Source organism: Callorhinus ursinus, unplaced genomic scaffold, assembly GCF_003265705.2.
Source record: "Callorhinus ursinus isolate GAN/ISIS: 27379988/994484 unplaced genomic scaffold, GSC_fseal_2.0 scaffold55, whole genome shotgun sequence".
Lineage (NCBI taxonomy): Eukaryota > Metazoa > Chordata > Mammalia > Carnivora > Otariidae > Callorhinus > Callorhinus ursinus.
This window is the reverse complement of record NW_027397117.1, coordinates 219,940-230,292: the sequence shown is the minus strand read 5'-3', so window position 1 is coordinate 230,292 and position 10,353 is coordinate 219,940. Positions and strand designations below refer to the sequence as shown.

General features: G+C 47.2%; 2 protein-coding genes across 2 annotated transcripts in view; both read right to left on the bottom strand.

The window, feature by feature from the left end:
* The window catches only part of COPS6 (COP9 signalosome subunit 6), a 55,313-nt gene that overhangs the window by 23,986 nt on the left and 20,974 nt on the right, over positions 1-10,353 (bottom strand). The window lies entirely within an intron of this gene.
* LOC112817455 (zinc finger protein with KRAB and SCAN domains 1) overlaps positions 4,217-10,353 on the bottom strand; it is a 100,838-nt gene continuing 94,701 nt past the window's right edge. The window contains exon 8 of the mRNA XM_073884303.1: positions 4,217-6,633. Within this exon, the coding sequence (XP_073740404.1) occupies positions 5,886-6,633 (748 nt within the window). The 3' untranslated portion in view covers positions 4,217-5,885. The remainder of the gene's footprint in view (positions 6,634-10,353) is intronic.

Here is a 10,353-nt window from a genome sequence, read left to right as displayed (position 1 = left end):
AAAAAAAAAAAAAAAAAAAAAAAGAGTCTGCCTTCGGCTCAGGTCATGATCCCGGGGTCCTGGGATCAAGCCCCACATCGGGCTCCCTGCTCAGCAGAGAGCCTGCTTCTCCGTCTCCCTCTGCCTGCCACTCCCCCTCCTTGTACTCTGTCAAATAAATAAGATCTATAAAACAAACAAACAAACAAGTGTGCTAGGAGGCAGGACTAGATAATGAGAAGTCTGCTTCTCCATAAAGAATTTGGTCACTGGGGCGCCTGGGTGGCTCAGTTGGTTAATCGACTGCCTTTGGCTCAGGTCATGATCCTGGAGTCCTGGGATCGAGTCCCGCATCGGACTCCCTGCTTGGCGGGGAGTCTGCTTCTCCCTCTGACCCTCCCCCCTCTCATGCTCTCTCTCTCTCATTCTCTCTCAAATAAATAAATAAAATCTTTAAAAAAAAATTTTGGTCACTGGCCTAAGGAATGAGAGGGGCCACTGGAAGGTCTGGGTGATGGTGTCACACACTTGGCATTTTAGAGAGCTCATGCAGAGGTATGAAGAATGGATTGAGGAGCAAGGCTTTGGAAGCAAAGAGACTTCTGTAAGGCTGGGGCCAGAGTCCTAGAACGAGTTAAGGAGAGCCCAGGCCAATGTGGGAGTCAAGGGTGTGCAAACACAGGATGGGCTGGATATTACCTGACAAGTGGAGGTGGGGGCGTGGGTAGATGCAGAGCAACAACGCATCCAGAACAATCCCCAGGTTTCTGGCTTGGTTGACTGGGAAGTGAAAGATGTCAGCAACCAAAGTAGGAAATACACAAAGAAAAATATGCTTGTGGAGAGGAAACCACTCTGGTGACCAGATTTATCTTTATGTAAAAAATAGTCCATGTAGGGCGCCTGGGTGGCTCAGTTGGTTAAGCGACTGCCTTCGGCTCAGGTCATGATCCTGGAGTCCCGGGATCGAGTCCCGCATCGGGCTCCCTGCTCGGCAGGGAGTCTGCTTCTCCCTCTGACCCTCTTCCCTCTCGTGCTCTCTCTCATTCTCTCTCTCTCAAATAAATAAATAAAATATTAAAAAAAAATAGTCCATGTAATTTTTTTTTTAAAGTAAGCTCTACACCCAGGGTGGGGCTCGAACCTATGACCCCGAGATCAAGAGTCACATGCTCTACCAACTGAGCCAGCCAGGTGCCCCTAGTCCACGTAATTCTGTACTCATTTTAAAATCTTCAGTTCTTCATTACTGGCATATTTAAAATAATACACCTGACTGGGCTTTCCTTTATTTTTTTCTTTGAAGGAGATTACAAAATTTAAACTCCATAAACAATTTATTTTTAAAAAATATTGAAGATTTTCTTCTCCACCACCACTCCGTGGTTCCTACTCCTCTCAGCTGACATGTTCAGGTAAAACCAGGGTTCTCCCTTACTTGGAAATTTATCACATAATATGCGTTCTCAGAATAGAGCTGGATCTCAAGAACAGACAGGACTCAGAATGGGTGAGGGGCACTGGGAATGAAACTTTTATTTTTTTTTTATTTTTTAGATTTTATTTATTTATTTGAGAGAGAGAGAATGAGAGATAGAGAGCACGAGAGGGAAGAGGGTCAGAGGGAGAAGCAGACTCCCCGCCGAGCAGGGAGCCCCATGTGGGACTCGATCCCGGGACTCCAGAATCATGACCTGAGCCGAAGGCAGTCGCTTAACCAACTGAGCCACCCCAGGCACCCTGAAACTGCTTTTATGACAGATAATGTCCTTGGAAATCTTGCCCATCTTTCTCATTTCACAGATGAGAGGCAAAACCAGAAGCTAACCATGGGAGGCAGAAACTTAAGGAGGCAGATTTCAGCTCAGATGAACTTCTAGCAGTGAGAACATTCAACAGGGGAACCTCCTGCTTTTCTACTGGGTACAACAAGGTGCCTCTCATCCTGAAGACAGTGCAGGAGAGAATGGATGGTCATCAGTCAGGGCTACCGCTGAACTTCTGCACCGAGCAGGAGGTTGAAGATGGTTTCTAAGGCCCTTTTGAACTCTGATTTTTATTGATTGAATGTGGGGAGCCCCAGCAGGATGTGGGAACACCACGAGTGAACAAACTTGTGGGCATGAACCTAAGGTGTGGACGGGCCCTGTTATCATCTTCCTATTTGATGGGACAAAGCTTCTTTGCTTGACCAAACCAAACTCAGGATCCTGAACCTTCTCCTAGGCCCTTCTGTGCGTTTCCTCATAAATCTAGGTTTAGCAAGAACCCTGAGAAGTCAGTTTACCAACAGTCCCTCATCCTCCACCGTCACCTCAGGGGGGGATCTGCTCACCCCGGCCTTTCTTCAGCAAGAATCCTGTTAGGTCAGTTTAACCAAAATCCTTCTTACCCTGATGTTTTTCTTTTCTCTTAGAAATTTTCCATCCACTGACCCCTACCTTGCCCCTCGGCTGTAAATCCCTTGACCAGCTGTATTCGGACATGAGCCCAGTTCTATACAGAGGTCTCTTTTCCTCTATTGCAATAGTACTGAACAAAATATATTTTTTTACCACCCTCACTACTGACCAGCACTGGGTTTCACAAATCTGGTTTTTCGATGTGTAAAGAGGTGCAGTTGTAGATACGGCTGTACAGATATGCAGAGACCTGCTCAAGGAAAGCCTTCACTATTCGACTAAGGATTTCAAATTTTATTAAGAAGGGAGAAGCCACTGAAGGAGTGACAAGATGGTTGTAGTGCTTTGGGGAGACTGAGAGAAAATAGAGAGAACAATCCACAAGGAGACTATTTATATAACCGAGGGGAGAAGTAATAAGGACCTGAACCCTAGGCTTAGCAGCAATGGAAGCAAAGAGGAACGATGGAGGTCACAGAATCCTAAGGGACAGGGCAAGGTGATCGCCTGGGTGAGGCTCTCTTCACACACGCCTCCCCACCTCACATGGGAGCCGTCTGGGCCACGGGGTCCAGCCTCCTACCGAGTAGAGCAACTCAGGGTCTTCCATTCTCTGATCCCAAGGTCACGCCTCACCTGGCAAGTTCAAAGGTTTCCTCGGCTGTAAGACGGGGTTAATACTAACACCCACCTCACACACAGGTGGTTGTGAGGATTACATGATTTAACATCTGAAAACCACTTGGAAAAGGGCCAGGCGGAGGATATGCCATGTGTCAGCTCCTATTATTACCATCACTTGGAAATCCCACCTCCCCCACGACCTCAATTCTGAAACCCTCCCCTCTGCCAATAATCTCTTTCCACTCCATGCCTACTGAATTCACCTGCCTAGGACTTGATGCTGGTCAGATGTAGGATGAGCAACCAAAGAAAACTCTGAAGGTTTGACCCTGAGTTTATAGAAATTTTGAGAGGGGGCAATTTATGGGAAAGATGTATCTGGTTTGAAACACGTTAACTTGAAACTTTTAGAGGTCCAAGTACAAATGCCCAGCAGTCTGCCGGAGACCCAAGACTGGAACTTGGGAGAGACTAGTAGCACAGGAGCAGATTTAAAACTTATTTGCACAGATAAGAGTTGGGACTATAGGAGTAAGTGGCTCCAAGGGTAATGGTAAAGAAAGACAAAGTGGTATCATGACCCAGCATTCAGGAACACTCAGGATTGAGAAAAGAGGAATCATGATGGGAAATAGGAATAATCAGGAAAACCAGATGAGTAAAATGTTATAGTAGCTTCAAAGATTAATTTTCATGCAACAGTCCAGATCATTCCCAGGTCCCACGGAGATGCTCTCAAGGAGGGAGTCATGAGGTCTGTGTGGGTTGGGGGAGTTCAGCGTGCGGGCAGAGAAGTGGTTGATCCCTCATGTGTGGCGACTATCCATCACCTAGCAGTTTTACCTGTTCGGGGGGGTCTTTCCCAGAGCTCCACAACCTGAATCTCCACATAAGCGGCCATGCTCAGGCCTCACCCACCCCCAAATGGTCCTGCCTGGAACCTCTTCTCCTCTATGTTTTAGAGGTTTTACAAGACCTTGCTCATCTCCCTCCAGAAATATTCTCTACTCCGTTACTAGTTCTTGCTTTTCAGTGTAAATTTTTAGGCTCTAATCTCAGAAATTATTTGACAGGTCCGATTTGGGGGTTCAGAAACCTGCATTACTAACAAGCAGCCTAGTGATTCTAATATGGGTAGTTCATGGCCTACACTTTGAGACACAAAGTCAATCTGTAAGTATGTGGGGAATCTCAATGAAGAGCCAAAAGAATGAGTTTCATTATAGCTTTAAGAATCAAAAACATATTAGGTGGTCAATCACAATATATGCTCTAAGATTTTCCAGAGGCCAGTTCCAGACATTTCCCCATTTTCTCCATAAGACTTTCATCTCCACCTTCTCCATGACTGGAACCTCCTCCCACCAAGAGCCCGAACAAGAAATCTACATATGCCCACTGCGACCCAAAACCCAAGTACACGCTTGTCAGGGCCCCCACACCCAGGAACACCTTTCTAGTTTGGGTTGCTGGTCTTAAGTATCGTACTACACAGAATGATATGCCGCACACGAAATCCGACGTGTACGTGACTGAGAGTCTGTGGTGGTATCCAGAGGAATGCGACAGAGTCTTGACAGTGAGAGGTCGTATGTGTGTGAAAGAGAAACAGTTGTCTGTAAAAAAAAAAAAATTCTAAAAGATTAAATTTTAAAGATTCCAGTTATAGTCATGGTTTCCTATTTTAATTGAAATAAATTTGGCTCCTGCACAAAAACACAATCTCTCCTTCTAAAAAAAACTATTCTGTTTAATAGTGCACTTCATTTATGCTACAGGATGAGCAGGATTGGGAAAAGATAACGAAAGATCATCCCTTCAGCTGGGAAAACTCGAGCTCCATCCTAACCCAGCAAGGAGCCCAGCGGCCGTGTCAGGCCAGAGACTCCCTTCTCTGGGTTTTGCTCTTTCTTTGCATTCATACTTGGCTGCTGAAGTCAGAGGGTGGGGTCATGAGAGGTCCAGCCGCTGGAGCCAGATGGCATAGGTCATAGGTGACAGAGGGCAGGGCAAGCTGGCTGATCGAGCTCCTTCAAAGCATTCTATTCTTAGCAACGGCGGGTTTGGATTAAATCAGTTTTCCACGCGGGAGTGGGGAGAGGAACAGGGAGAGAGGATAGGAAGCAGGCCAATGCTAAATGCTTTTGATCCTCTCCCTGTGAGCCTTACTGATGATCAGATGGATTTCCCAATCAGACCTATCACAATAGGGAAGGACAAGTTCTCCAACAAAATTGCCTCGCTGCTCTTGGAACCGGGCTTGTGGCTCCAAGAGCCCCCCAAAATACATGGGGTCCCCCCATAAAATAATCCCTCAGCCCCAAATTTCCATAATTAAGGAAGTCATGGAACAATGACAACAACAACAACAAACAGCACATTCCTTATCAAAACTTAAAGCTGGGTTAGGAACAGTGGCTTTGAAAGAGAGCCTCCATGTGCCCTTCTTAGCAAAGAGCAGGACTCCAAACATCCTTTCCACTGCCTTCTGTGCTGAGCATACTGACTCCAACTGGAGGAATCCTTGGAATTTTATTCCTACTGTGCTTCCATTCCCCACCTTGGAAAGAAAGGCTCCTCGGGTGTGAGAGAAATGGTCTAGTGCAAACTCACTTCCAAAATGGAAGGTGACTGGTCCCAGAGCTTCCCTCGTATTCCCAGCACTTAGCCTGCCGCTTGCCTCCTGGTGTGATTCCTGGGGAAACTGACCTGGTGGCTCACCACGAGGATGTGCCAGCATGATTTCCCCAATTTGCCCCGTTCTCTAAAGTGAAAGGTTTGAGTTGGAAGGGACACATTCTAAGATGTTCATACTTATATAGTAAGGCAGGAACTCTTTAGACGCAGAGGAAGTGAGGAAAACAGGTGTGTGGCGCTCTCTCAGGTAGACTCTCTGATATTTAATTGAGCAGTGACTCTGAGAGAACTTTTGCTCATTCCCATTACATTCAAAGGCTTCTCTCCAGTGTGAATTCTCTGGTGGCGAACAAGAGCTGAGCTATACCTAAAGGCCTTCCCACACTCACTACATTCATAGGGATTCTCCCCCGTGTGGATTCTCTGATGCTGAATAAGGCCTGAGCTGTAAGTAAACTTTCCTCCACATTCCATACATTCATAGGGCTTCTCTCCAGTGTGGATTCTCTGGTGCTGATAGAGGTGGGAGCTCTGGCTGAAGGCCTTCCCACACTCATTACATTCATAGGGCTTCTCTCCAGTGTGGATTCTCTGGTGATGGATAAGGGTGGAGCTCCTGCTGAAGGCCTTCCCACATTCATTACAAGCGTACGGTTTCTCTCCAGTGTGGATTCTCTGGTGATGAGTAAGGGTGGAGCTCCAGCTAAAGGTTTTCCCACATTCGTTACATTCATAGGGCTTCTCCCCTGTGTGGATCCTCCGATGTAGAATGAGGGCAGAGCTACAACTGAAGGTCTTCCCACAATCGTTACATTCGTAAGGTTTCTCTCCAGTGTGGATTCTTTGATGCTGAATAAGATGTGAGCTCTGACTGAAGGCCTTCCCACACTCACTACATTCATAGGGTTTCTCCCCAGTGTGGATTCTCTGATGTTGAATAAGGTCTGAAGTTCGATTAAAGCTCTTGCTACATTCATCACACTTATGGGGTCTGTCTCCCACAGGAAGTCTCTGATGCGAAATAAGGTTAGAACTCACAGTGAAGCTGTTCCCAAAATCACTGTATTTCTCACTTCTCTCTCCCACGGGGGTTAGCTTTTCCTCATCTGTCACTTGACCAAAATCTTGTATCTTCCTATTCAATCTTTCTCCAGAGGAGTTCCCCAGTTGCCTCTTGAGACTGACTTCTTGTTCATAGGCTTCTTCAAATTTAAGACCCTGAGAAATATCCTTTTGGAATCTTCCCAATAGCACCCCATGTGATCCGGTACCTTCGGAAATTTCTTGATCATGCTCAGTTCTGGTCTCACCATCTGGCACAACACAAAATACAAACATCACTTGTTCCTTGTGGAAGAAAGGACCAAAACCAGCGGACAGGATAATTACGAGAAAGACGTTCACGGGGCTAAAGCACAAGCCTCTCATCTGTGTGCAGACCTGCCCGGGCTGGGCGCAGCTGATGCACAATGAGAAATCTGCATCGAGAAAATAAGGAAGGAGAAAGGCAAGAAGCAAAATCAAAGTGCAAAGATCTGGAAGTATAGAGAAGGCTGGAGATGGGAGGAGAGGAAGACAGACCAGGCAGGGGTGGGGAAGCAGAAACAGAAGAGAACGGACACGCTGTTTAATGAAGTGACAAAATTCTCACAGAGGTCAGAGACTGGAAATGCAAGTGGGGAAGAGAGTGGCTTCCAGAAGATAGGGAAGAAGAAACATAAGCAAGCCCAGAAGGGTGATGGGAAACAGCGCAGAGCAGGAAGAAGCGACGAGGCGGAGGCCACAGTGACCGCCACAGCCTCAGGTGAAAAGAACAATCACGTCTGTAGGCCACACATGCCACACCCACGGAAAGAGGCAAAAGATGGAGCTCAGTCCGCCTCTAGGCCCTAGGCCTCGAAGGCTGGGCCAAGGTGTGAGGGTACACAAACCATCTTCTTGCCTGACTTCCTTATTTCCACTGCTTTGGGATTTTCAAAGGGAGCTCTGGGCAAACAGGATGAGTGAAAAGGGTCTAGACAGCAGTTTTAGTCTGTCAATGTTTTAAGAAGTAAAGACAGGGAATGAGTGTTAGAGAACCGAAACAGCTGTTTCTCCCTCCCCTGAACAGGTACCTCTCAGGACCTCTCTGTTCTCAGGTCCCTTCAAACCCAGGACCCTTGGCTCGTCGTCTCAATGCAGCCCACAGATTGTGTCAAAATTCAGAAATGGAAATCCTGCCCACGGGACAAGGTTTATCCTGCTCAGAGCGAGTGGTCCCAGAGCTTGAGTCCGCACCCAGGATTCGCAGGGCCAGCAAGGAAATGTGCAGGGAGTCTCCAATGGGAGGGAGGGCGACGCTCTACACTGCCCAAAAAATGTTCTCACTGACAGTGCGTGACTGACAAGTCACAGATTAACAGTCCACAGAGTAAAAGGTTAAAGACGCCAGTTGCAAATCTCTCCAGGAGTCGCAGCCACGCTAGTTCTGAGCAAAGCAATGGACCCCTCGAGGGGGTACAACAGAGAAGGGAAGGAGAAGGAGTTCCAGAATAAGCACATGGGCGCCCAGCAGTACCTCACGTGTTCAGGGATCCCGAGATGCTCATCTTTTGGAAAGGGCTCTGAATTACACATTAAGAATCACATGGAAAAAAAAAAGCAGCAGCTCTGGAGCTGAAAGACCAGGGCCCGAGTCCTGCTACTTGCTAGCTATAGGACCACCGTGAAGCACTGAAGGCCTCTGACTTCTCTTTCATCACCGAGAACACAAGAAGAACCCTAGCAACCGCTATTACTGTGTTACTGTGAGGTTTCCACGACAGAACGTACAGGAAAGCTCTTTATAAACTGCCAATTACTGTACAAGCAGGAGTTCCTATTATTGTTAGAATTTTCTGAGACTACGTCAATCTTTAGCTGATCATTTTGCGACTCAAGTGTCACTAGCCAACAAGGAAACAAAGAAATGCCAAGGGAGTTTTACTGAGAAAGCGTTATCTCCTTACCCAGTGAGAACACATTCCCATAATTCTCCAGCATCACATCCCTGTATAGGTCCCTCTGAGCAGGCTCCAAACGCTTCCACTCCTTCCGGATGAAGTACACAGCTACATCCTCAAACGTTACCAACTCCTGAAACAACACGGTCTTGCATGCAATTTCAGGGGGAGGGAGGGGACCGGCAGCACCAAAAATAACAACTGGGCATAGGGATGAATAATGAGTATCTAAGAGGTGGGGGAAAGGAGCTTACGGCAGAGGAAGAGAGGGGTCCGTTATTCAGCAGGAAAGGACCATGTTCCTGATGGGGGGGATCTCGGTTTGGGGCACTGAATGGATGTCATGGCATAAAGGTTTCCATGAAATGGGAAGGGAGGAAGATAAAGGGAACCACAGCTCACCTGGGACTTGGCCTTTAGGAGTGCGGCTGCCAACATCTCATCGCCCAGGCTGTCCTTGTCGGAAAAGGCAGGAACTGTAGAGGAAGGAAGAGCTGAAGGACAATAAAAGGCTCCGTGAGTGAACCCATCTGCTCTCTGGCCTCCCAACCCACAGAAAACACACTGGGTCCTGGAACAACCTAGGACCCACGCCCTCTTGAAGTGAGGCGTCCAAAGCCCTGCTGCTCCTGCTCTCCATCTGCCCCAGGTACCTTCCCTTCTGTTCAGTCACTGCTCTCTCCCGGAAACCAGCCCAGTCCTCCCATTAGTGGTCAGCACCTTCTTGTCCTTTCTCCCAACCTTGGCCAGCAACGCGGACATTCCTGCTCACCCCTTCCATCCCTCTCCACATCTCTGAACTCAAGACTCGTGCACAAAGGTCTCTTAGACCAGAGGAAACCAGCAGCCTCACCCAACCCCAACTGAACAACCCGATGCCCATTCTCCTTCTTTCTCTTCACCCCCAGGTCAAATCTAAACACTACAGAATGTTTCCTGGTTCTGGGCTTGATCACATCTCTTCTTCTGTAATTCTTAACATATTTGTCCCTTAGAGACTCTAAACCCCTAGAAACACAAGACTGTGCAATCACCGGGACAAAGAGATCCTTGAATGTTTTTTCCTGATAAGCATACCCTTTCAACGGCAATTGGCTCCAAAGTCAGTGGCATAGTCGATGACAGCAAAATACAAATACTTTAGTGGCTTCTGCTCATTTCATCCTTTTGCCTGTGACCTACAAAGTGATTTCCCAAGAGCCTCCCCTAAGTGCATGCTCCTAAAGAACATAAAGTAGGACTATGAGGTCAGCTGCTACCAAGCACCTGGAATTCTGTGACTGTCAGTTTTCTTAATCCTGCATGAGGTCCCAATGGCCCTTCATAGATGCCTCAGCTGTAAAGGCTACCAAGCTGTACATTTATTGCTGGCTTCAGTTAGCTTTTCCACTAGGCTGTAAGCTACCAAACGGGAAGGACTGTGTCTCAGCCACATCTGGATTCTAGTGGTTAGCCCGATTCCTGGTGGATAAGACATGCAGCATGACTTCTGAATGCCTGAATAAAAGAATAAATGAATCTCTATTCCTTACCACTCTCAAGCAGGGCCTGAGGTTCCTGAGATACGCAATCAGCCTGAGTTTCCATGGGTAGGGCTAGAAGCTCTGGTCCACTATCTGCAGACTCAGCAGGAAGCAGGTTTTGAATGAGTATGAGGAAGCACTGCAGAAGCAAAGTTCAAGGTTCAATAATTTAAAAAAACAAAAAACCAAAAAAACCACTTCCCCTGA